Source organism: Scyliorhinus torazame, chromosome 1, assembly GCF_047496885.1.
Source record: "Scyliorhinus torazame isolate Kashiwa2021f chromosome 1, sScyTor2.1, whole genome shotgun sequence".
Classification (NCBI taxonomy): domain Eukaryota; kingdom Metazoa; phylum Chordata; class Chondrichthyes; order Carcharhiniformes; family Scyliorhinidae; genus Scyliorhinus; species Scyliorhinus torazame.
In genome coordinates this window covers 294,488,003-294,514,021 of record NC_092707.1, presented here as the reverse complement: position 1 = coordinate 294,514,021, position 26,019 = coordinate 294,488,003, and the positions used below count along the sequence as shown (strand labels likewise).

Below are 26,019 nucleotides of genomic sequence, written 5' to 3'. Positions count from 1 at the left end.
CCCCTCTTCTTATCGTCTGATTAGTCTGGTCACTCGCGGTTGGCACAGAAAGACCGCCTCGACGAAATCACAGGTCAGTCTGGGGATTAGCACTTTAATTGATGGGATTTCATATTGTTGTTTCGGCTTGGGTTAGGGTTTTGGGCTGATGGGACTTTAAATAATAAAGGTTCAGTCTATTATCAGGGTTCAGAGGCTGATGTGACTTAAATAATAAAGGTTCAGTCTATTATCAGGGTTCAGAGGCTGATGTGACTTAAATAATAAAGGTTCAGTCTATTATCAGGGTTCAGAGGCTGATGTGACTTAAATAATAAAGGTTCAGTCTATTATCAGGGTTCAGAGGCTGATGTGACTTAATTAATGAAGGTTCAGTCCAGTATAACTGTTTTTAAATCTGAAGATGGTTCAACTCTATGTGTGAGTGTTTTAAATATATAGTTGATTAAGCTAAAATTGTCTCCTTGGACTGTAAAGTTCCGAGGTCTAGTTGAGATTGTGAGGTTGAAGCAGAAGTCTCTCAAAGGGTTAACAGCAGCAGGCGGAGTTGAAAACAGACAGTGCTTCTCACTCAGGCCTTGAGATAACAGCACCAGTCTGCAGTGTAATCGGATACATTTCCTTTGAGTCAGTGAACACCAGCAAAGTTACGTTTTGAATTAATTAAAGGAAACCAGTGGGTTTCTCCACCTCTTTGATAAAAGTTATTATTTTCGAAAGCAATTGATTGAAATTGCCAGAATCTTAAATTTTACTTACTTGAAATAAGGTTTATCTCATTTTATCTGGAGATTAATAGAAACTTAAAGAAGATCATGGACACCATTTTAAAAAGTGTCAATCTGGAGATGATAATTGATTTTGCTAATACTTATGATAGTTGATTTTGCTAATACTTATGTGTATGTAACAGAAAAAAACTTGTTAAAAGAAAAATTGTTAAGATAAAGAAATAATTAAGTTGTAAATGTTATACAAGTTTGTGTTAAGCAAATTGTAAATTTAGTTCTGAGTTGAGATCAGAGCTAAGCTTGCAAGTTGCAGTAATTCAATTTGAATTTTCAAACATTTTTAAGTTTTAAAAAAAAAGAGAGCAAATAGAGAAAAGAAGGACACAGATCTTGAATGCGTTGAATAGCACATTTCAAAGGCCCATAAATCTTTCTGTTATCTTAGACCTAAAACCTAGGAAGATTGACGAGCCATAGGAATGTCTGGGGCGTTTTAATGAAATCTACCGGGGGCAGTCAGGCGATTTGCTGTATCAAAATGGTCAGAATTCCCCTCAATACTGTGCTATGTTAATGCATTGCCTACCACCTTCTGTGGTTACTGCTGTGAAATGTAATAACATGAATTGGACAGAGAACGACCCTTCCCAGATGGCAAGGGCAGTCAGATTTTACTGGAAGGAGGGTGTAGGCCAAGAAGGAGGCTCAGTTACAAAGGTTAAGACTGAGTATGTAATGAAAAAGGATGATCTGCGATCCCAACAAGCGGCAGAAATGGTAGTTTACCAGCAGGAGCTCCAATATAGTGACTTTGGGTGGGTGGATCAGCGAAGAGGAGGATGAGACAACAGTGCTATATTTCTATCACCCCCCAGTGGTGGACGTTAGACATTGAACAGTCACTCCATCACGTTACCCTGGCCTATGACAGAACTGGACGAAACAGGGAGTTGGAGGACAAATACCGGCCATTACTTGAGACCGAATGGCCAGTCAAGGTTACAGCCACAGTCACGGGAAAAGAAGGTACAGCCGATTTTGTTACAATATCACCACATTTATGGCCACAGTCAGCTTCGGTAAGCCCTCATATTACACGTCAGGTCCATGACCAGTACCATGCCAGGGATATGGGGCGAATGGTCAGCATCTTACCGCAGCTCGTCAGAATAGGTATGAGATATACCTTTTGAACAATCCACGTCTGACATTTAAACACTGTACCACTATCAATCCAGCCTGTTTTCTTAGTGGTCCCCCTGTCCATGAAGACGCACCTGGCCACGACTGTTTAGCCTTGATTCAGGAAACTACCACAATAAGGGGCGATTTGAGTGACATTTCGTCAGAACAACCTGACATGATTATGTGTGGTCAAATATCCCACCGGGGTTTAGTTAATGACCTACTGCAGGCCCTCCTTCTGCCAGCGCAGATTTCCGTTATTAAATGCGCTGCCCACACGAATGGTACAACCCCAGTTGACGTTGGTAATGAACGAGCAGATTGTGCAGCGCGCACAGCCGCACAAATTCAGCAAGTGATGGTGCCTAAAATGTTAAGTCAGACTAAACGATCTACTATGAATGTGTCTGCTTCTGACAAGCCAATGCCAGACGTCATAAGGTTACAGGAGGACGCTCCTGAGAGTGATAAACAAATGTGGAAACGGTTAGGTTGTACATATGATTCTGTTTCCTCTTTATGGACCACGCCTGCACATCAGACTTGTATGTCTGATGTACTGGCTTTATGGGTCATCGAATGTGTACACTTTGCAACTCATTGTGGGGCTCGAGGGACTAGTGATTTGTTGCTGGACACTTGGTGGCACCCTAAAATGCAGGGGTTGGCCCAAAGTATCAGTAATCGGTGTTTGATTTGTCAGCAATATAACACCGGAAAAGGTATCCCTTGTGGGAAGGGGCAAACCCCGTTGCCCAGTGGTCCCTTTGAGACGCTCCAAATGGATTACATTGAGTTGGAAAGGTGTCAATGTTACAAATATGTTTTGGTCATTGTGGATGTGTTCAGCAGATGGGTCGAGGCGTATCCGACTATCTATAGTAAAGCTGCTACTGTGGTTAAAGTCTTGATGAGGGAAATCATTCCCCGGTACGGTATACCAGCTCAGTTAAGTTCTGATAATGGGCCTCATTTTATTGGACAAATTAACAAGGAGTTTTGCTCCCAGTTGGGCATACGCCAGCAGTTACACTGTGCTTACAGACCGCAGGCAGCCGGGGTGGTTGAGAGACACAATCAGACCCTCAAAACTAAATTGGCTAAATTAAGAGCAGACACGGGACTGACATGGCTTAAGTTGCTCCCCGTTGCCCTCTTCCAGCTGCGGGTTACACCTGTGGGACCAGCCCGGCTCTCTCCCGCCGAGATTCTTTATGGCAGGCCTCTTAGAATTCCTTGGAGCCTGCAGGTTCCCAGACGGGTTCAGTTTCATCAGATGACTGAAGAAATGACCACCTATGTTCTAGCCCTTACGCAAGTGCTCAAGGAACTCCATGGCCCAGTCCGTGCGGCTCACCAGCCATTGCCCCAGTACCTAGCTCACTTTCAGTCCAGCCCGGTAGTTATGTCATGGTCAAAAATTGGACTAGGAAGGGGTCGGAGCCGCGATGGGACGGGCCCTTCCAAGTTCTCCTTACCACCCCCACAGCAGTTAAAGTGGAGGGGCGAAGTGCTTGGGTCCACCTACATCACTGTAAATTGAGTCCATCTCCACTACTGTAAAAGGTCGGATACTAACCTGCCTCCCTTCTCCAGTGCTATTTTACAGGTGTGGAGCATGATGGAGTGGCTACGCATCGTCTGTCTGATATTTGGCCTCACTTCGCTTGGCGTGTTATTGGCGATGGACATGGAAAAGGGGAATATTATGTATCTGTGTAGCCCCAACCAATCTACAAGGATACATCACCTATGCAAAGGTGATGTTCTTCACTGCCCCCATATACGAGGACATGGTATCGACTCATGGAAGGTCATCAAAGTTAAGGAGAATGCGGGAGTCATGAAGCAGCTGCACCGGTCCCGGCGATGGGAAGGGAACATTATATGGACATTGCCTTGTTTTTGGAATACATGTAAATTTGATTTTGGATGTGTTAAAAGTGGTACAATAAATGTAACATCAGGCTGTCAGAAGAGTGTAGGAAGAGACCATGAGAAAGAGAAAGGGACTAGAGAGAGGACGGGGCGTGTGAGAAGGGAAGTACAGCTAGAACGTAGGTTACCGGGAGATGCACTTAAGTTAATTAAAGGCCAAACTGAGGAAAACCCGGGTAGTATGAATCTCTTCTACCAGATTTACCACCGTCTGTATGGCCAGGGACGGGTTGTCTGCTACCCAAACCCCGCAGCGGTGTCTAGGTTATTTTCTGTTTCACCGCTTTGGGGCACTCCCCAAACGGTGGTTCATTGTCAGCGTTCCGAGCCATTGCCCGAGCACGTCACTCTTCCTTACGATCCAGATTCAGCACCACCGGCTATTTGCCTTCCCCTCCCTCGGGATAATTCCCATTCACAGTACGATAGGCTGCGACGGTGGAGGGCGTACATACCTAGCCACTTCACTCCCAATAGGGATTCCCGGTCGTACGAGAATTGCTTCAGCAGTGAAGGATATGGCTGTTTGCTGGTAGAGGTGGACACAAATATAACATGTCTGTTTCCCACCTGTACGGACAGGAGGTGCCATATCACCCAGGCGTCTGGCCAATGCGTTTGTTACAACATCACTTGCGTTCCATTGAACGCTGGCCTCCAGCTCCTTTGTGGCTGGGCGAATGTCTCTCATATCACTGTTGGGAATAGGGCTTTCTGCATTGCTGGGCGGCCCGAATGGGCATTTCAAAATTGGATAAACTGGGCTACTGGGAGGTCCTTACGCAACCGATATGCTGATTGTGATGCTAGTCTCCACACGGAACAAGGATACTACTTTTTATTTAATGGTACGGCGACCAACGTTTTGTCACCCCATTTCCCCGCCGAATTGCTATAGGGACTCTAGTCCCTACCACAGTCCCCTGCCCTTCGGCGTGGAACCTGCATAATCAGTTAGCATGCCGGGCAGTCTCTGCTGAATTTTGCGAGAACTGGAAAAAACCTCAGGTTCTTGCACCCAACCGGGGCCACTCAGCCGGGTGGGGCATTCTGAGCGTATTGACACTGGGAGGTGTGGGGGGTTCCTTGGCTGTTAGTGATCGGAATTATTTTATTTGCGGCCTTACCATCTTGGGAAATGAAACCTTGGGAGCCCTTGGGGCAATAACCAAGGAGTTGTCTCAGCTACGGTTGTTTGCAATGCAGAACCGGTATGCTCTTGACTATCTTCTGGCCCGTGAGGGTGGGGTATGCGCCATAGTACAGGGCAAGTGGATCATGGGTGTTCAGGACTTGACCGCTAACATTACTACATTTATGGATCGCATACGGGATCACTTGGACGGGATGCAGGATCCTGACTCTTGGGGTAACTGGGGATCTGGAGGATGGAAGGACTGGTTGATAAATATGGCCATGTATCTAGTGGTAGCTATCGGCTGCATCTTTGTGGGCCTGGCCATCCTTAAATGTGTGATGGGTAGAATGCGGGGTGCACTGGATCAGATCACCGCCCCAATCACCGAGAAAAAAAATTTAACTGTTAAAATCCATGAGGGTGAGGCAGATGAAGGGGGGCTAAGACAGGAATTGGAAATGCAGCGACGGATCTTTTTAGATGAGGAACCGTAGCTATAGATTGGATAGTTCGGTTATCATGGAATGATAAAAGGAGGGAATGACGAATGTGATATAAAATAGTTACTTTAGAGTTACTAGTTAATGTAATGTAGAAATAAGCCACTTTGATTCTTGCAGTTAGGGACAAAGGAATTTGAGACCGCATGGAAAAAGCAGGAAGAGGTGTGTCTATGAGAGTGATGCTTCATTGATAGGGGCCAGAGAAAGGGATTGGAAGTGAGCCAATCAGAATAGATCGAACAGGTCAGGAGGGACATAGGCTGACCTATGTCCGTCGAGTATGTGAAACTTGATACCATTTGAATTGATTTTGCAGAGATCCCTTTGTCTTTTAGTTCAGTCGTTTTCTGGAATGTAAGAAGCTGGATGTCTCTTACATTTCTGTAAGATGATTCAAGCTTGCAAGCTAAATAAATAACTTCTGTTTACGTGCGAATCCGTCTCAACTTTTATTGAGGCCAGACTGACAGGGAAAGAAATTTGGAGATCAACATTACTATGCTCTTTATTTCAATACACAAAATGCATGCTGCCTCATGCTTACTGTTAAGTTTCAACTTCAGTAACTACACCCACAGGCTTCACTGACAACACAGTGAGCAGTCAACAGACAGGCCCAATTCAATTCGAACAATTGAACACAAGAACCCCGAAACAGTGAACGATATTGAGCCAAAGATAGAGACAAAGGTAAACAGCTTGTACCAGGAATACAGGTGAATGGCAAGGAGCATTTAAAATTGGGAGCAGAATCACAAGCAGAACCCAATAGATGAAACTGTGAGGAGACCAAGGAAAGAATATTACAAAATTGGAAGTGTAAGCCCTAGTTCAACTATCTCCACCTACCAATCCTGTTACACCCAAATACTTGGTTGTGACAGTCAACGTACAAGGAAAGGGAGATCAAAGCATTTAATTTAATACTCTACAGTGCTTAGTTTTTTCAGTACATTTAGAGAATCTCAGAATGTTTATGGCACAGAAAGCAGCCATTTGGTCCATTGCATCTGTTCTATCCAAAAAAGTGAGCCACCCAGTCTAATCCCACTTCCCAGCATTTGGTTTGTCCTGTATGTAACGGGACTTGTGGGGCATCACTCAACAGCTTTTAAATGAATTGAAGGTTTTTGCCTCTACTACCCTTTCAGGCAGTGAGTGCCAAACCCCAACAATCCCTGGTCAACAACCCCCCCAAACATTCTACCAATCACTTTATATCTATTCCCCTAGTCACTGACCTCTCTGATAATGTAAATAAGTTCTTCCCAGACCCTATCCAGATCCCTCACAATTTTGTACATCATCTCAATCAAGTCTCCTCTCAGCCTCATCCAATAAGAACAATCCAGTCTCTCCAACCGTTCCAGTCCTGGCAAAATCATCATAAATCTCCTCTGCACCCTCTCATATACTGCGACACATCAGCGAGGGGGAAGATTTATCTGGACACTGTATTTCAGGAGGCAGTGTCACACGAGGGAGATATTAGAAAACTGGGTCCAGAAATGAGACCCCAATGTAGCAGTCAATTTAGGGGTTAAACAGACTGAGGGAAAAACCCCTGCTAGCACAGAGTCAGAGGGAAATGCCCACACCGTGCCAAGTTACATTGTCCCTGTCCGACTTCATTAGTGGGAATATACAGGATGTGTCAGATCCATTGTTCTTCGGGACCATCCTGCCCGACCAGCTATTAGACCATTACAGAGTCTAATGGACTCTTTGTCCATCAATGGAAGATTAGTTGCTATTAATAGCATGACTCTTCTTTTGAATGAACAGAAGTGGGCAATCAGCCAAGATAACAATAATAGGTTCAAGTCTGAAAAATCTAGAGAACCTTTGTTTGAGGGGCTGGGCGAGCTTAGAGAGAAAGAATCCTGTTTTGAAGTTACAGGGAGAAGGCTTTGGAAATCGATCAGCGAGGACATGGAAGTTGCCACCGAGGCAGGCTTTGGACAAGCGTTCTGAACAAGTCTCCACATAAGAAGAAAAATTGTTTTATAAATGCAAGCATTGTCATTGCCTGTCAGGGTAGGTAAGTGGCATGAGAGCTGCATTTTTATTTAAAAGTGATGTTTAATGGGAACTAGTGTGTGAACATTAAGAAACTGTATGTCATCTGTTAGTGTTAGAGCTGAAGTAAAAATTTTAATATTGTTTTTTTTTTTTTTTAGCAAAGTTTGTTTATAAAATAACCCAGCCCTATTTCTTATCTTATCCATCCTGGAACAAATCGATTTTTTAGCACCGTCTTAAAACTTTAATGTTATGGTCCTGGTCATGTCTCTTAGGCACTGTTGAGAGTCCATAACAGCAGTCACACCCCTTAAATTAACTACCTTGAATTTGTTGGGTGGTCAGGAACAAGAGCGTGTGACTGCAAGTGAGGCAGGTAGAGGGATCCAAGACGTAGCACTGCAGGAGCCTCAGCCCCTAACCTTGTCCAATAAGTTTGAGATTTTTGTTGTGTGTGGGGACAAGAGCGGGGACTGTAGGGAGGATGAGCAAACTACCATAGCATCGTTGTACAGGGAGCCATTCAAGTGGGGGAGAGAAAAGAGAAATGTAGTTGTAGTCGAGGATAGCATAGTTAGGGGAATAGACACTATTTCTGTACCCAAAATCGAGAGTCCCGCAGGCTTTGTTGCCTGACCGGTGCCATGATTCAGGACATCTGCTCCGGGTTAGAGAGGAACTTGCAGTGGGAGGGGGAAAATCCCGTTGCAGTGGTCCATGTAGGTGTCAACAACATAGATAGAACACGAAATGAGGTTCTGCAGGGAAAATCTGAGGAGCTAGGCAACTAAATGAAATAACAGAACCTTCACGGTTATAATCTCTGGATTATTACCTGAGCCGCAGGCAAATTGACATAAAGTACATAAAATTATAAAGATGAATATGTGGCTCAAAGACTGGTATGGAAGAAGTGTGTTTCGGTTTGTGGGGCACTGGCATCAGAACTGGGGAAAGTGGGGGCTGTACTGTTGGGATGGCCTACATCTGAACTATGCTGGGACCAGTGTTCTTGCAAACCACATAACCAGGTAAGTAGAGAGGGCTTTAAACTAAATAGAGTGGGGATATGAGGACCCGATGGCACTCGTGGTCTGGAGGACGCGCAGGTGTGCGGTGGTATTCTGTCTGACAGAACCCCTGCTTGGACAGAATTCCACATTGGCCCCAAGCCCCAAAACCTCCCTCGGGGGTTGGTGCGCCACAATCCTAGCCACCACGGAACGGAAATACCCTTTGTGCCTTTCCGCACTGCGCCGCGGGGTTTCCTGTACGGGCTGCTGATGCACACCCTTCACCTCCTTGCCCTCATCTTGGGAGACCTGAATATTCCATGCAGCAGTGCCGTACAATCACCGATTGAACTGGTTTCCAGACTACCAAGAAGCCTGCCATTTTTACGACCTTGTGGTGTCCGTGGACCACATCTATGTTATGTGTTATCGGCTGCATTCTCATTTTAGTTTTCTGACAAAATTTGTTGAAGTTTTGTTTACACTTCAGCCCCATGCTCCTGATCTACAGGCAACCGGTGCAGAAAGGCGGAGGACCTCCTTGCTAACCTGCTCCTGGGCCTGGCAAAGTGTGCCATTTAGAAGTCCAGGCAGTGGGCGACCGAGGGGGCTGTCTGACCAGACTGTCTGTCCCTCTTCCACGGCTACATTCACAGCCGGGTGTCCCTCGAAATTGAGCATGTCATATTCACGGACACCATCGAGGCCTTCCATACCCGGTGGACACCACAGGGGTTGGAGTGCTTTATTGATCTCTTTAATTGCATTCTCATTTGATGTTCTTAATTTTCTGTTGATCTTTATGTTCGGGCAGTGCCTCTAACAGGACCGGCCCTTTTTGCTTTATCTATTTGGTTGACCTCAAAACAGTGGCCAATCCACCTAACCTGCACATCTTTGGACTGTGGGAGGAAACACGGAGCACCCGGAGGAAACCCACGCACACACGGGGAGAAAGTGCAAAATCCAGTCACCGGAGGCTGGAATTGAACCCAGGTCCCTGGCGCTGTGAGGGACGCGCCACTGCCACCATTCTACCATATGTACAGTAGAGAAGCAAACCATTCAGCTCAGCAGGTCCATGCTGCGATTTAATGTTCCACGGGCTGCCTTCCGCATTTCTTCATCTAACCCCATGTTACTCATTTTGGCAGAGTTTGGCATTCTCGGAGTAAAGTTTAGATCAGAGTTATACCAGATCAACCACTGTCTGTCTCATTGTACGGTGGTGCGTACTGGATGGGTTAAATGGCCTACTTCTGCTTGTATGTCTTATGATCTCTCCAATGTAATTACATCCTTTTTGTAATGAGGTGACCAAAACTATACACAGTACTCAAGCCGTGGCCATGTGAAAATTCTCAACATTTACAATTTAGGCGATCCCTAAAAAGAGAAAGGAAGTACTTAGCTGTGCTGGGATAACATACTTACCTTTAATCAGTTGCACTTTACTTTCTGTAGTAGACCCGAGTGCCTCGCTGTGGGCCTGTAGAACGGGGTCTCTCAGGACACAACCACATTTAATCTCTCCCAGAATGACCGTGCTTTTATCAGACGCCATTGCTAAATCTCCCCCGGTTGACCAAATCCAACATGAACTCTTTGCCCGTTCACTTTAACAGGAAAACCTCGAATGCAATCTGACAGCTTCGAGTCCGCATTCCTTGACGACCCAAGAACAAATCCTCGCCGCGTTTATTATTGCAGCAACACCCCACTTTACATTTCCATCAATCCCAAGGACGATGACTTCGGTCACTGACACACAGAGACTGGGCACACCGACGTTAACACCGGATCGGGAAGAACCCCGGGCCGGGCAAACACGCCGATGAGGTGAACTGAGCCGCTGAAACCAAATCACATGACCGGCCTCACTGCACCATGGGAATAGTAGTTCCTCCGCTCGTTTTCTGGCTGATTACTTCAGACTGGCGCCATCTTTGGTGGACTACATGCCCCAGAATGCAGCAGGGGGCAGTGCGCTGTGGGTAGGTGACCGGGTTGCCTTGTTGTGCCGGCCGACCGGGCCGGATTCTCTGTTCTCCTGCGAGGCAGGCGCCGTCTCCTTTCTGGGTTTCACTGGCGGCCGTTTCCCCTCCCTCGACGCAGGTTTCCGTCCTGTGCACAGTGCGCCCTCTTCCCATTGGTCACTCACGGAGAGGCAGCTGTTGGCTCCAGTCGAAGAGGCTTCCCCCTTTTTTATTTTGTCGGTCTCGTTTTCAAACCGAAAGACACTCAGCGCCCGGGGGTGTGGATCGCTGCGGCGAGAAGGGGACTTGTTTACAGTGCGGGTGTCCGTGTGCGGGAGGCAGCAGCCATCCAACATCTTCCACCCACCCCCACACATACACACGGTTCTCCGGGAGCCATTTTCCGTGCTGAAAACCCGCTTCGGAAATGCGGCGAACTGCAAACGACGCCGGTTCGAGGGCTGCCTGTTTTCCTGTCGGAGCCAGTTAACGTCTTGGCTGCACAAGGCACCCCCAAGTTTCAAGGCGGGCGGAAGCCAAGCCCATGGGCGAGAAACACCGAGAAGCGATTCATCAATCGGCGCACACATGGACACCGAATTGTGAAGCGGCTGTTTTGAGACGACCCGATTATTTATAAACATTGAGGAAAGTGGTTCAGTCACCCCCCCCCCCCCCCCCCCCTTCCCCGGGGACTCGACGTCAGGTCTATTTTTGAAATTTAAATTCGAAAAAGGCTCTGGAGTGGGACCGGTGTGTGTATGTCTGCAGGCTATTGAATCACATGGGCGAGACATTGGGACGATTTCATGTGGGAGTTTAAAATATATATATTTTTTTTTATTCAGAAAATCAGATTGATTTAAAGGAGGACTCCCATCAGGTGCGCCAGATCTCGGCAGGAGATTCAACTCTGACCATCTGTCCCTTTTGGACGCCGGTCAGGTTTTATTTGTTCTAGTCATCGTTCGGAGCCGGAATGTAATGGGGATAAACAGCGAAAGGTGAGACCGGAGGAAAATGAATGCCAACCTGTAAATTGTGCTTAATGTTAACATGCGAGTGGACACAGACAGCGAGGCAATCCGTACATGTCCAGGGTTGGGATACTGTCGTGTTGCCGAGCTCCACTTCTTTTAAATCATTGTCTTTCTTTCGGGACTGAGGGATAACAGTCCACGCATTGATGCCGCCCCCAATGAAACAGTGCGAATACAGTCAGATCACTACGCAGAGCTCGTCTCCCATGGAGTCTCCCAAAAAGAAGAAAATTCCGCGCAAGAAATGGGAAGTTTTCCCGGGAAGAAATAAATTTCACTGCGATGGCAGGATCATGATGGCTAGGCAAACTGGAGTCTTCTATCTGACACTTGTCTTAATTGTGGTCACCACTGGACTTTTCTTTGCATTCGAGTAAGTAAGATTGATTCATAATAAGTTCACTTGTTTGCTTTAATTGTTTTTCAAACGCTTAATCTAATTTTCTGATGGGTATGGAACGATATTAAATATATAAAGTATGTTTCAATCTGATAAAATATCACGCAAGCAGGTTGTTTAATGTTTTTGAGTGTCACCGTTGCACGTTGTATTCTGTAGGGTGTAAAAAGTGTATATTGCCTTCTAGCCTGATGTGTACATTAATTAATGATCATGGCATAAACTTTTTTTTCCAAAGTTTTCTGATCAGCTCTGCGATGAGGTTGAAAAAGTGCATATGGTCTCCTTTAGAGTAGAAAATGCCCTAATTATGCATCAAAGCAATGCCACTGGCCTTTATTTATGTGCATCTAGTTTTGCTGCTTCAGACGAGGGGACAGAAATACGGTTAAACTCAAAGATCCAAAATTGGTTGTCCCCATTGTGCTGCCCTGCCGTTAGCTTATAGTAAACTACATGTGGCTGACTGGCTCATGGTTGAAATACATTGAGCTGTGTAAAGTTGCTCTGCTTTGTAGATACAAATTAAGTTGGCCATATAAAGTTTTGTCTTGTACATCCCCATCTAAGTGCCCTTTCAATGATGTGATTAGTATTAATTACTGCCAAGAAACCTCTCTGACTTTGTAGGTTGTAGAGTCTCATTCCTTAGTTATCACTAAAAATGAAAAAACATGCCAAATTTCAAATTAAAATGCTTTCATTTTTCCTTTGTTTTTTTCCCCTCTCCTTTAATCCATTCTTGCATTCCCTTTATTTCTCTGTACTTGATTTGACATTGAATTCACCCACTCCAGTTTACATTTCTTCCTCTGTTCTTGCATTATTAATTTCACAATTTATCACTTCCTTGCCTTATTCGCTCAGACTTGGATGCCTGGATTGCATTTGCACCATTGCCAGCTTGCACTGAGCAACTTGCAATGCAGAAAGCATGAAACCTAAATGTTGTTAGAATTAGGGGATGTCCGAATTAATTGAGCCTTTAACCCCTTCACTCTCAAGTTCTGAAATGATTTTAAGTGATACCCTCATTGGTGACAGTAGTTACATTTTATTCTGCACGGGTAGAGCATGACATATGATTATGTATTATCAAAGTACAACAATCCTGGGTAGAAGGGTGATTTCCATATGACTACCGCCAATTGCCGTGCCTCAGGGACCATTGTATTTGTCAATAGTCAAAATACCCCTAAGACCTTAAGTGCTTAGAGCACCCCTGCTAAATATCAAAGTCTATGGAGACTGATTTAACCTGATCATTACATTGCTATGATTTGAGCTGCAAGAGTGTTAAGTACCCATCTGCCTGCCCAAGCAGTGTGTCATGGTTCTTGTTTTTTTCTACTCTCTGATCCTTATCAGCATGTGCCATTTCAAGGCTAGTGCCTGGTGAAAGCATGGAAAACATGGTGACCTTGACACCCTGATGTCGCATTTAGGATTCAAGGCACTAATGTTTTTCCTGCCTCTGCCTGAGCTTCTCGATTCTACTACAGTGTTGATCGTTCAGAGCAACCAGTCTGTTTTCATGCTCTGCTTGAATTTTAGCTCAAGTTTACATTCGTACAGTTTAGTTCCTTTTGACCATTTGGGATCAATAAAACACTTGGTTAATGAAGGACTGCACCACAATTTCCCATCATTTCACGGTTCAGCCATTTCTGACCAGAATATGATCAAAATATAGTTGAGTATAAGCATTATACCACAAATGGTGAAAGCTCTAATTTAAAAATGCTGAGAAGATTTTAAGTTAACACTCCTTACTTATTAAGAAGATTCATATAGGGATTTCCTTGTGTGCAAGGGGAAGTCCAACAAAGAACAAATGACATTTGATATGCTGCTGCAGAAAAAAAAATTGTCTATTAGAAACTCTTGTTTTCCTTTGTGCTACAAGAACATTTTTGGTAAGCAGGAGTATGCATCAGTCCCCCATTGAAATTGTTGTGAGTTTGTGGTTAAAATGGAATTTAAAAGATGGTACTATCCCTGCAATAATTGGCCTGTCCAGAACCTTTGAACTTACCCACCACAATGTTTGATAATGGTGGTGTAGAAGGCAACCATGGATGGCAGGTAGTTCCATGAAATATATTAAATCCTCTAATATATTCCCCTCATAAACTTTCAAATGAAATCTTCCCCATTAATGAAAAAAGCATCTTCAAAGAAAAATATCTTGACCCTAAACCAAAGGCAGCCTTATCCCCACCATTAAGCAGTGCTTCTTTCGTCTAGCATAAGTACCCAGTGAAACAAGATTTAGTACAGTTCTAGAATTATAGAATTTACAGTGCAGAAGGAGGCCGTTCGGCCCATCCAATCTGCACCGGATCTTGGAAACAGCACCCTACGTAAGCCCACACCTCCATCCTATCCCCGTAACCCCACCTCACCTTTTGGACACCTAAGGGGCAATTTAGCATGGCCAATCCACCTAACCTGCACATCTTTGGATTGTGGGAGGAAACCGGAGCATCCGGAGGAAACACTGGGAGGAAGTGCAAACTCCGCACAGACAGTCACCCGAGGCTGGAATTGAACCCAGGTCCCTGGAGCTGTGAGGCCACCCTTTGTTTTTGTATTGGCCTTATGAAGATTTGATAAAGTGCTGGTGATCCAGATTTGGATGCCGATCTGCTTGTTTATCTCTAAAGAGAAGAGGGAATAAAACACTTTATTTTTTTTAAACTTCTTTCTCCACAGGTTTAATGATAGTGCCTGGAAGTTGTATCCAAGCAACTTATGCACAGCTCTCCCAGTGTTGCTAATACCATAACTTACTGAATATAATACACCCTCCAGTATATACACAGTCTGATTTTTGTGAATGCAGAGGCAAATTTGCCGTGTCACCATGCAGAGTCCTCTGATCAAAATGACTCTTTATTGACAAAAGTAGTGAACAAGCCTGATTGAAGCTTAAGGGGCCCATTTCCATCACAGCTTGTGGTCGGCTCCCACATCTACACACCGTGCAATAATCAATTGGGCCGAATGAGACCACAGTGCTTATCGATCGATCAAATGTACAATGTGGTATGCATAAGACAGAATTCTTCATATTAATGTTTTGAGTTTAAAATTTAAGCTGTCAGCGTGGCAGAGAAAAGAACAAGTTACATGGAAACCTTGAAAGTTAAGGTGTGGGAAGTCACTGAAAACCACGGTAACAAAGTTTCAACAGGGGAATTCTATGTTAACAAGACAAACACTAGAGTTTGATAAAACTCAAGAGGACAAGCTAAAGTCCATGGCTTGTGGATGTGGAAGAAAGGCTCAGCACCTGCAGCTCAAGCAGCAATTCCTGGAATATGTTCACCAATGTTGAACAAATGGATGTGTAGTCAGCACTTTGTAAAAATTTGTTGAAAAGCCCTTCATATCCTGAAAGGCTTTGACCCCAATAACATCTTTAACGCATCTCTAAAACAGTTTGACTGCTTCATGCAAAGACATATGCGATGCATTTTAATCTTGTAACAAGTCTGATCATATTAACCCATTGGAGTACCAGCATCAAATCATAACGCTGAGAAAGCAACATTACCAGTGTAGATTAGACTCCCCAAGCATTTGACATTCTGTGCAGTCAAACCATGGCTATCAAAGGAGAAAAATCAGAATACCCCAATATCGACTGGCAGCAAAAGTAATAATTTCACCATGATACTTCGAACATATGGAGATGATGCAAGGATGCCATTAAATATTATCTTCAAACTGAAAACACTACCACATGAAAACGGTTGGATAGTTGAAGGCTTTACCGTGGATTGGTTTTGTAATATGTGCAAAGATGCTACTTGGGACTATCATCTGCTGGCCCTTGATGATTTTAGGTGTCACCAAATGTCATGCAATGAAGATATCCTAGATGATAATCACACATATCTTGTCATTATTCTTGGGGGCATGACAGACCAGTTACAAATTACCACCTGCAACCAACCATTTAAATAGAAAATGCAAAGTGGAACAAGTGGCTCTACTTTGGAGCATGTATGTATGCAGTATCGGACAATCAGAAGCCACCAATCATTTTGCTCACTAATTGTTGAAACAAAAAAGCCTGAGATGCCATTAACCTTTCCCTGATTCAGAATGGCTTTAGGAAGTGTTGTCTCACAAATGCAGAGGGTTCAGAAGACATCCTCTGGATTACGATGCTGCTGTAGAGGATAATGAAAATAAAGAGGATGTGTACTGTGATGCCATTTACGGTGATGCCATTTCTATGAAATCAAAAAACTATTTGTAGCGTTGAATAAGAAATACAGCGTGAACTTGTTTTTGTTTTCGAGCGCTGTAAAAAAAAAAAGTGTAAAAAATCTCAAAACTTAGCTTCCTGATCATTTCTTCCAAAGATTAAGTTTATAAATGCTGAAAACAACTGACCGTTTTGATTTATGCCCTCAAAACAGGAATAATTCACAAGAAATACCAATTCACAAGAAATGCAAAATTTCCAGTGGTTATAATTTTTATTATTGTCACAAGTAGACTTACATTAACACTGCAATGAAGTTACTGTGAAAAACCCCTAGTTGCCACATTCCGGCACCTGATCGGGTACACCGAGGGAGAATTCAGAATGTCCAATTGACCAAACAGCACGTCTTTCGGGACTTGTAGGAGGAAACCATAGCATCCGGAGAAAACCCGTGCAGACTCCACACAGACAGTGACCTAAGCTGGGAATCAGAGCCGGGATGCTGGTGCTGTGATGTAACAGTGCTAACTACTGTGCTACCGTACCGCCATTAATAATACCGTTATGCATTATTATTCAAAACAAGTCTGGAAAAGATGTTCTTAACTGGCTGCAAAATATCCTATTATGATTTGTTACCATGTATAATTCTAGATATGTTTTCAGGAAAATGCAAATTGGATTCTGAAAATTACAGTAGGTATCCTATTGTTTTTTTTAATCCTGTACGTTTTCTTTCCCATAACCTTTATTGGTGGTTGGTTATAGTTGTTACCAACTTGAAAGAACACAAGAGTACGGGACATTCTCTGTATCTATTATAAAAATCCATCCTGAGGGGATCATGTGATGCTGGTGCAGGAATAGCAGCTTTCGTGGGCTCTGGCACTATTTTTAAAAATCCTCATTTTATCCTGTTTGCCTAATCTGGGAGTTAATACTCCATAGTGTGCCCCTAGAAGAATTTTGGCCGAGCGTTGGAATCCTAAGAAAGCTGGCGATTTAAAAAGGAGTAGACAGATGCAGTGGGGGTGGACCCGTCTTCTCAATATAGCGACCTGACCCTCGAGCTGTCTCTTGACCCAGATATTTTGAAGGCACTGCGAATGATGACTGTGTGAGCATTATCAGAGTATAGAAGAAAACCTGGCTTGTTGATGCAGGATATAAGTGCTCATGAGACCGAGCTGCAGGATACTAATAAATGTTTGGATGAAACTGAGGAATGAATTCTGAACGCTGGAAATGTTGCTTCCTCAGCCGAAGCTTACATTTAATCCTTGGAACACTAGCTGCATAGTATGCCAGAAGTCCTGGAGGAAGAATGTCAGGTCATCATTCTACCAGAAGGAGTGGAGGGTAAGATCCCTGTTGGGTTTTTTGAGAGTTGGCTACCACATTCCGAAGGCTGGGCATTTCAAGCTGGAAAGGGCACGTCATCGCCTGTCTTTGAGGCCTAGGGGCAATCAACGTCCCAGGCCCATAATCATTCTTTTTCACAACTTCCAAGACCACCAGAAGGTTCTGGAGGCGGCAAGGCGTGGTGGGACCTGGCTCCATGAGGGGGCATGGATCTCATTTTTGCAGGGTTTTGTGCCGACTCAACCGAAGCATAAAGTCAGAAAACAGCTCAAGGCAGCTGGAGTGAATTATGCCCTGCGACCCCGAGAGTGATATCCGACAGCTCCGTTAAGCCATGCGATAATCTGGCCTTGACTAGCGCAAAGTCCATAGATGGCGTGGATTTGGACTGACAGTCTGCAGCTCGTTGAAATATTTGGAGATTTTCCCTGTTGTAATGCCTTTTATATTTATATTGTTATATATCCTGTTTATTGGGAGGGAGGTGTTAACAGTTGAGCATTATATTGAATGCTTTATCCTTCAGAATCTCAGAGACCTTCATTTATGGTAGCTGTGCCCTGTGTTAGTCATATATTATTTTTTCTTCTTATCCGTAACTTTATGATAGTATTACTGGTTGTTGGGTGTCCTTTCTTTCTTTGGTGTCCTTTCTTTAATCATGATAGAATTGAATGGCTCTATTGTCAGGAGATGGGGATGGAAGATTTAGGTCTAACTGGGTGGGCCCAAAATGCAGGTGCTCCCATTTTCTTTTTGACTTCATCTCTTCTTCTTTTCGAGGATTTGTCTCCTGATGATAATGATGGTTTGGCCATAGGGACCTCACTTGTGTTGAGCAATGTCCCCATAGAACGATCATAGTCATGCTTTCTTTCGTATTGTGCGTCTCACCCCCGCAACCCAAAAGATGTGCAGGGTAGGTGGTGGATTGACCATGCCAAAATTACCCCTTAATATAAACAAATAAATGATTTATTTTGTATTTTTGTTGTGTTGCGGTTTGTAAGATGGGGGGGTTTGGTGTACTCCGGAATTTGGTGCAAAAATTGTACCCGATGTTTCTTCTGATGTATTGTGCAATGGCGGTAGCTAATTTAAAACTATGCTCCTGGAATGTGTGGAGAATTCATTATCCTATCAAAAGTAAAAAAAAGTCCTGTCCTTTCTAAAAAGGAGAAAGTGGACATAACCTTGTTACAGGCAACTCATTTTAATGACAAGGAGAACTTAAGGTTAAAGTGGGACAGGGAGGTGCAGGTTTTTTTCACCTCGTTCTCAATCAGTGAGAGGGGAGTAGCAATTTTGGTCAATAATAAATGTTCCCTTCAAGGTGGAGAATTGTGTGAAGGTAAAGGGGGGGTAGATAAGGGCGGAACAGTGGTTAGCACCGCTGCCTTACAGTGCCAGACACACTGGTCCAATTCCAGCCTCTGGTGACTGTGACCCGCGTCTACGTGAGTAATGGTGTTAACAGTTCTCTTAAGCACTCCCCCACCCCCCCAAAAAAAAACTGAGCTGAGTTTTAAACCTCAGTTTTGTAGATGGCAGTCAGTACTTCGTGTAATTCGCTGCTTATTCCCTTTTTCTCCCTTTTGTTTTATCTTTGCCATTACATTTTTGATTCATGGATGATTAATGGACATGGGCCTTTAAGGCAAGTGGCCTGTACCTTTTAATTCAAGCAGGAAAATTCAGCAGCAGGAGAGATCACTGTCCATGTTTAAACTGGAGTTGTAGACTGATCGGCATCGATAACAGAAATTGGTTGGGACTCGGTTTGATTGATTCGGCTGGTGGCCTGAGGGCTGTGCTCTGCCTGGTAAGAGATGGTGATTGGATATTATTCCACCTGTAAGGCTTTTTCGGAGTCCCGAGGTTCCAGTTTGGTTTCAGTTTTGATTCTGGCAGCCTGATGAAGAGATCTAACTAACTCTCGACAAAAAGATCCAACTAATTCTCTCCAGAAGGACACTTGAGGGCTGACTCTCCAGCAACTCTGGGTGATGTTCTCTTGAGACTACAGAGGCCTGAAGTCTAACCACGATCTGGAAGCAAGGTTTGATGTGAAATAAAGTGTCTCGACTAAAAGATAGAGGACTGAATGCGAACCTCAAGCTGAAGGCCCAGTTTGAGAAATAAGGGGCAAAATTCTCCGGAAACGGCGCGATGTCCGCTGACTGGCGCCCAAAACGGCGCCAATCAGACGGGCATCGCGCCGCCCCATAGGTGCGGAATGCTCCGCATCTTTGGGGGCCGAGCCCCAACATTGAGGGGCTAGGCCGACGCCGGAGGAATTTCCGCCCCGCCAGCTGGCGGAAACGGCCTTTGGTGCCCTGCCAGTTGGCGCGGAAATGACATCTCCGGGCGGCGCATGCGCGGGAGCGTCAGCGGCCGCTGACAGTTTCCCACGCATGCGCAGTGGAGGGAGTCTCTTCCACCTCCGCCATGGTGGAGACCGTGGCGGAGGCGGAAGGGAAAGAGTGCCCCTACGGCACAGGCCCGCCCGCGGATCGGTGGGCCCCGATCGCGGGCCAGGCCACCGTGGGGGCACCCCCCGGGGTCAGATCGCCCCCCCCCCCAGGACCCCGGAGCCCGCCCACGCCGCCTTGTCCCGCCGGTAAGGTAGGTGATTTAATTTACGCTGGCGGGACAGGCAATTTATCGGCGGGACTTCGGCCCATCCGGGCCGGAGAATCGAGCAGGGGGGCCCGCCAACCGGCGCGGTGCGATTCCCGCCCCCGCCGAATATCCAGTGCCGGAGACTTCGGCAACCAGCGGGGGCGGGATTCACGCCAGACCCGGCGATTCTCCGACCCGGCGGGGGGTCGTAGAATGTCGCCCCACGTGTGTCTCTGGAAGACCATTACTGGCTGAAAACCAAAGGCTCTAATCTGCAAACTTGCTGTGAAGAAAGTGTGCTAGAAGAACTGCCATATGAAGTGAAGACTCTTAACTTCTGACTTTCATCCTTGTCATTTTTCACCCCCCCCCTCCCTGTGTTTGTCTTGTGTGTGTGTGTGTGGAGTGGATAGAGTGGGACAGTTAGGGTGGATAGTAGGTATTAGCTTGTCATTAACCAGTTGAATTTACTGCATATTTCACAATAGTCCTTATTATAAATAAGCAGTAAATGTGTTTCAATTTACAAATCTGGTGATTGTAATTATTGGGCAGCCATGACTAAAAACTTTGGGTATGTTAAAACATTTTTTTTAAGAGTACCCAATTATTTTTTTTCCCAATTAAGGGGCAATTTAGCATGGTCAATCCACCTCACCTGCACATCTTTGGGTTGTGGGGTTGAAACCCACGCAGACACAGGGAGAATGTGCAAACTCCACATGGACAGTGACCCAGGGCTGGGGTTCGAACCCGGGTCCTCAGCGCCTTAGGCAGTAGTGCTAACCACTGTGTCAGGTGCTGCCCGAACTTCAGGTACTTTAAAAAGAATTATTGGTTAATTCACTTGTGTTGTGATTCTGAGGCATGTGGGGCTGGAATTGAACACTCACTATCCCAGGGTGTTGTAACATTAGAATGAAAGAGCACCGATTTAAGATAATTGGTAAATGAAGCAATGGAGATGTAAGTAGAAACGTTTTAGCCCGGCACGGGCTTGGAGGGCCGAAGGGCCTGTTCCTGTGCTGTACATTTCTTTGTAGCGAGTGGTTAAGACCTGGAATGTACTGCCCAGGTAGAGGCAGGTTCAATATAGACATTCAAGAAGAAAGTGGATTATTGCCTGAAAAGGAGGAATGTAAAGAGTTACTTTGGGAAGGCATGGGAATGGCACCAGGTAAATTTTGAAGTATCACATTGTACTGTTCTTCTTGAACAAAGTATGAATTTGGCAGAATATGTGGGAAAATAAAAATGTTCACGATTTCTTTTGCTCAGACTATCCAGGCATGCTGGGCTCTTTTACCAACATGCCATGCTATTGAGTAGTGCAGTTTCTAGGAGAGAAGGCAGCAAGAAAAGGCGAGTGGCTAAATTTGTCTCTATGCTGGTATGCTATCCAAAATTTTCTTTGAATAGGGAAGTTGGAGCATGTCAGCTGGAGATTGATGCATAGCATGGATGAGGGAGAAGATGAAGCCGAAAGAGGGAGGGGGTGAGGTATTGCCATTATTGTACTAAAGTTTCTATGTTGCTAATATTACATTGAGTGAAAGTGTTTAGAGAGGCAATCTTATTGAAATACAAAATCCTGAGGGGATTTGACAGGTTGGTTGCTGAAGGCTGTTTCCTGTTGTGGGAGATATGAGAACTAGGGGACACGGTTCAAAAACAAGGAATCTCCCACTTCAGATCGGAGGGTTGAATTGTGGAACTCTATTCCCCAGAGGGTGGTTAAGGTAGGGTCATTTAATGTTTTTAAGGCTAAGTTTGATTCTTGATTGACAAGGGAATCAAAATGTATAGGAAAGGAGTTGGGGCCACCATAAGATCAGCCATGATCTAATCGAATGGTTTGAGGGGCTAAATGGATGACGTTTGATCCTAAATCACATGTTCTTATGAAAATCATACTGGACTATATGTTTTAACAGTTGTTTGTTAAATGATTATATTACATGTAAATAAAACAAATTTGATTGTGTGAATTATGCAAATTTGTGCAATTAACAAATGAAATATTAACCTAATGACAGTTGCCACCAGTAACAACTGAACCACAATTCCTGATTCTGTTCTATTGATGCAGAGGGTGTGTGTGTGTGATCTTTTGTTCAATTTCTTGGAAAATATTTCAGGAGTGAGTGCTACGATATTCTAACTTGCTGTACCTTGTGGAAAATGATTACAGTACATGACTAAACTGTAATCCTGGGTGTAATCTGTAGAAATAAGAATGTTGTTAAAGTCATGAATGATTAGCACACAATTGTATTTTTATGCTGTGGAAGTTGGAGGAAATTACAGAATTTTGGCCCACTGTTGAAGTATGCAAAATAACCTTAATTTGCTGTTAGTGCATGTTGAAAAGTGTGGAGTTTCAGTTGTGGGGAAAACTGGAAGGAAAATTAATTAACTTATGTTTTCACTTTTGTTTATACCAAACGTGTTCTACGTAGTGGGATGCAGATGATGTAGTGCGAATTCCTGGGTTTTGCTTGTGATCGCTGAAACAAGGGCCTTAAATAACAAACTGAAGAAGTGTGAAAATGGCTTAAGACATGATGCACATTGTGGCAAATTTCTGAAAAGAGTGTCAATTTATTGATTTGCTTGTTTGACATCTGTCCTCCATAATATTTTTATTTTCTTATTATTGAAGCTTACAAAAGCATCGGACTAACTTTGTTGCATGGCAAAACTTCATTGCGACAATATTTCAACTTGCTGTGCTTTGTGGAAAATTATTGAAATACATGAAGATATAATCTTGAATGTAATCTGTAGAAATAATTATGTTATATATTGAAACGCGAAGCAAACATTTTTTTTTTACAGTAAGTGTATAACATATATACAGGGTCACAATTTTGGGTTGGGCACATCTGAACCATCTGTGGAAGATGCTAGAGGCACCTCCTGGGCTTCATCCTCAAACTCCTTGAAAGGCAAAGTGATTTGTTGAAATTTAAATATACTTCTGTATTGAAAAGAATCTCTGTTTCATTCCCTTACACTACCAAAAATATTGAATGAGTAGGATAAACAAACAACGTGTATCGGACAAAATGTTCGCCTTTTGAGGTGAGATTTGGGAGTTGTCAATTTTCATGGCTATCCAATTCGGCCTCTGTCCTGGCAGACCCCACTGTATTTTCATCCTAAGGTGGCGAACACAGGATTGAGGAAAGGACGCTGCATCCCAAGGCAAGTTCTAAGCAGCAATGGAGGCAGGAGATCAGGCCTGGCACACCAGAACTGGACAGTGGCCCAGTTGTATGCATGATGGTCAGGCTGTCTAGCCATCAACACTCCTGTGCCACCCCCTTTGTTCCCTTTGTGTCATGCCCCCGACGCTCCCTTTGTGTTACCCTCCTGTTGCTCGCTGGGTACTGTCTCCCGTCGCCCGCTGGGTGCTACCTCTCCCTGGGTGCCATCTCCTGTTGCCCCCTGGGTGCCACTGGCCCCCTCCCTTCATTCCTGCCTGTCCCACATAATCTGTGACTCCCTTAATCAAATATCTGTCTGACTCCACCTTGAGTATATTCAATGACTCAACCTCCACTCCTCTCAGGGGAACATAATTCCAAAGTTTAGCAACTATCTGAGAGAAAAATATTCCTACTCATCTTAGCCTTGTATGTGGGATCCCTTATTTTTAAATTGTGCCTCTAACTCTAGATTTCCCCCACAAAGGGAAAAACGTTCCAGCAGCCCCTGTCAAGCCCCCTCATTCTCATGTCTCATTCTTCTCGTCTCCAGTGTGTGTAAGCCTAACCTGTTAAACCTTTCACCAGCATCAGCTGAGTGATCATTTTCTGAACTGTTTCCAATAAAATTATATCCTTCCTGAAGGAAGGAGACTCAAACTGTACACAGTACGACAGATGCGGTCTCATTTAAGGCCCTGTGCAGCTGTAGCAATGCTTCCCTACTTTTGTGCAACATTCTCCTTATAATAAAGGCCAACATTCTATTTGCCTTCCTAAACACTTGCTCTGCATGCAGATGAACGTTTGTGATTTGTGCACCAAATCTGCTGTCTCGCTCCATTTAAATAATATTCTGCTTTTCTATTCTTCCTACCAAAGTGGACAGCCACATATTTTCCCACATTATCTGATGTACCAGTTATTTTCTTCACTCACTTAACCTATCTATGTTTCTTTTCAGAGTCCTTATGTCCTCTTCACACCTTGCTCTCCTACCTCTTTGTGCATCAGCAGATTTACCTACCATATATTCAGTCCCTTCATCCAAGTCTTTAATATAGATTGTGAGTAGTTGAGGCCCCAGGACTGATCCCTGTGGCACACCACTTGTTTGCCAACCCTCAAACTATCGATATATCCTGACTCTCTCCTTCCTGTTCTCTAACCAATCATCTAACAATGTTAATATGTTATCCCCAACACCATGAGCTCTTGTCATGAGCCACTGCTTCTCTATTGTTCCATCTTTTTAACCTATTTTCTTAGTCCACTTCAGCCAACTCTGTCTTCATAGAAACATAGAAAATGGAAGCAGGAGGAGGCCATTTGGCCCTTAGAGCCTGCTCCGCTATACATTATGATCATGGCTGATCATCAAGTTCAATACCCTGATCCCTCCTTCCCCCCCATATCCCTTTAGCCCCAAAAGCTTTATCTAATTCCTCCTTGAAATTACACAACGTTTTCATAGAATTTACAGTGCAGAAGGAGGCCATTCGGCCCATCGAGTCTGCACCGGCTCTTGGAAAGAGCACCCTACCCAAGGTCAACACCTCCACCCTGTCCCCATAACCCAGTAACCCCACCCAACACTAAGGGCAATTTTGGACACTAAGGGCAATTTATCATGGCCAATCCACCTAACCTGCACATTTTTGGACTGTGGGAGGAAACCGGAGCACCCGGAGGAAACCCACGCACACATGGGGAGGATGTGCAGACTCCGCACAGACAGTGATCCAAGCCGGAATCGAACCTGGGACCCTGGAGCTGTGAAGCAATTGTGCTATCCACAATGCTACCGTGCTGCCCTTAACTACTTTTGGCCTCAACTACTTTCTGTGGTCGTGAATTCCACAGATTTGCCACTCTCTGGGTGATGAAAGTTCTCCTTGCCTCAATCCTAAAAGGTTTACCCCTTATCCTCAAACTATGACCCCTAGTTCTGGATCCCCCACCATTGGGAACATTCTTTCTGAATCTTCCCTGTCTAATCCTGTTAGAATTTTATAAGTTTCTATGAGATCCCCTCTCGCTCTTCGAAATTCCAATGAATATAGCGCTAAGTGATTTAGTCTCTTCTCATATGACAGTCCCGCCATCCCTGGATACAGCCTGGCAAACCTACACCGCACTCCCTCCATAGCAAGAACATCCTTCTTCAGATAAGGACACCAAAACTGCACACTATTCCAGGTGTGGCCTCATCAATGCCCTATACAATTGCAGTAAAACATCTTTATTCTTATACTCAAATCCTCTTGCTATGAAGGCCAACATACCATTTGCCTTCTTTACTGCCTGCTGTACCTGTGCGCTTTTAGCGACTGATGTACGAAGACACCAAGGTCTCACTCAGCACCCATCTCTCTCAATTTACACCCATTCAAATAATAATCTGCCTTCCGATTCTTGCTACCAAAGCAGATAACTTCACATTTAACCACATTTTCCTGCATCTGCCATGCATGCACCCACTCATTCAGCCTGTCTAAACCCTGCCAAAGCATCTCTGCATCCTTCTCACAGCTTACCCTCCCACCTAACTTCGTATCATCTGTGACTTTGGAGATAATACGTTTTGATCCCTCGTCCAAATGATTAATATACAACGTGAACAGTTGAGATCCTAGCACAGATCCATGCGGTACCCCA

At 44.5% G+C, this 26,019-nt stretch overlaps 3 protein-coding genes across 11 annotated transcripts in view; 2 read left to right on the top strand and 1 right to left on the bottom strand.

Annotated features, from left to right (window-relative positions):
- The window catches only part of tmem242 (transmembrane protein 242), a 51,339-nt gene extending 40,937 nt beyond the window's left edge, over window positions 1-10,402 (bottom strand). Inside the window, exon 1 of the mRNA XM_072507641.1 lies at window positions 9,965-10,402. Within this exon, the coding sequence (XP_072363742.1) occupies window positions 9,965-10,094 (130 nt within the window). The 5' untranslated portion in view covers window positions 10,095-10,402. The remainder of the gene's footprint in view (window positions 1-9,964) is intronic.
- On the top strand, window positions 3,376-5,961 carry LOC140422552 (uncharacterized). The gene is made up of 2 exons (XM_072507571.1): window positions 3,376-4,862; window positions 5,287-5,961. Exon 1 carries the CDS (start codon window positions 3,535-3,537, stop codon window positions 4,750-4,752), a length of 1,218 nt encoding a protein of 405 aa, XP_072363672.1. The 5' UTR covers window positions 3,376-3,534; the 3' UTR covers window positions 4,753-4,862; window positions 5,287-5,961.
- Window positions 10,403-10,572: 170 nt separating the features above from the next.
- Window positions 10,573-26,019, top strand: part of zdhhc14 (zDHHC palmitoyltransferase 14) — a 488,467-nt gene continuing 473,020 nt past the window's right edge. For 3 of the 9 annotated variants that reach the window (XR_011947524.1, XM_072507607.1, XM_072507600.1), the window contains exon 1: window positions 10,573-11,919. Coding sequence is in view for 6 of the 9 variants with exons in the window: in XM_072507607.1 (XP_072363708.1) it covers window positions 11,693-11,919 (227 nt within the window). In the remaining 3 variants the exon portion in view is untranslated. The remainder of the gene's footprint in view (window positions 11,920-26,019) is intronic. The other 6 variants (XM_072507579.1, XM_072507637.1, XM_072507631.1 and 3 more) reach the window with 5 other exon arrangements.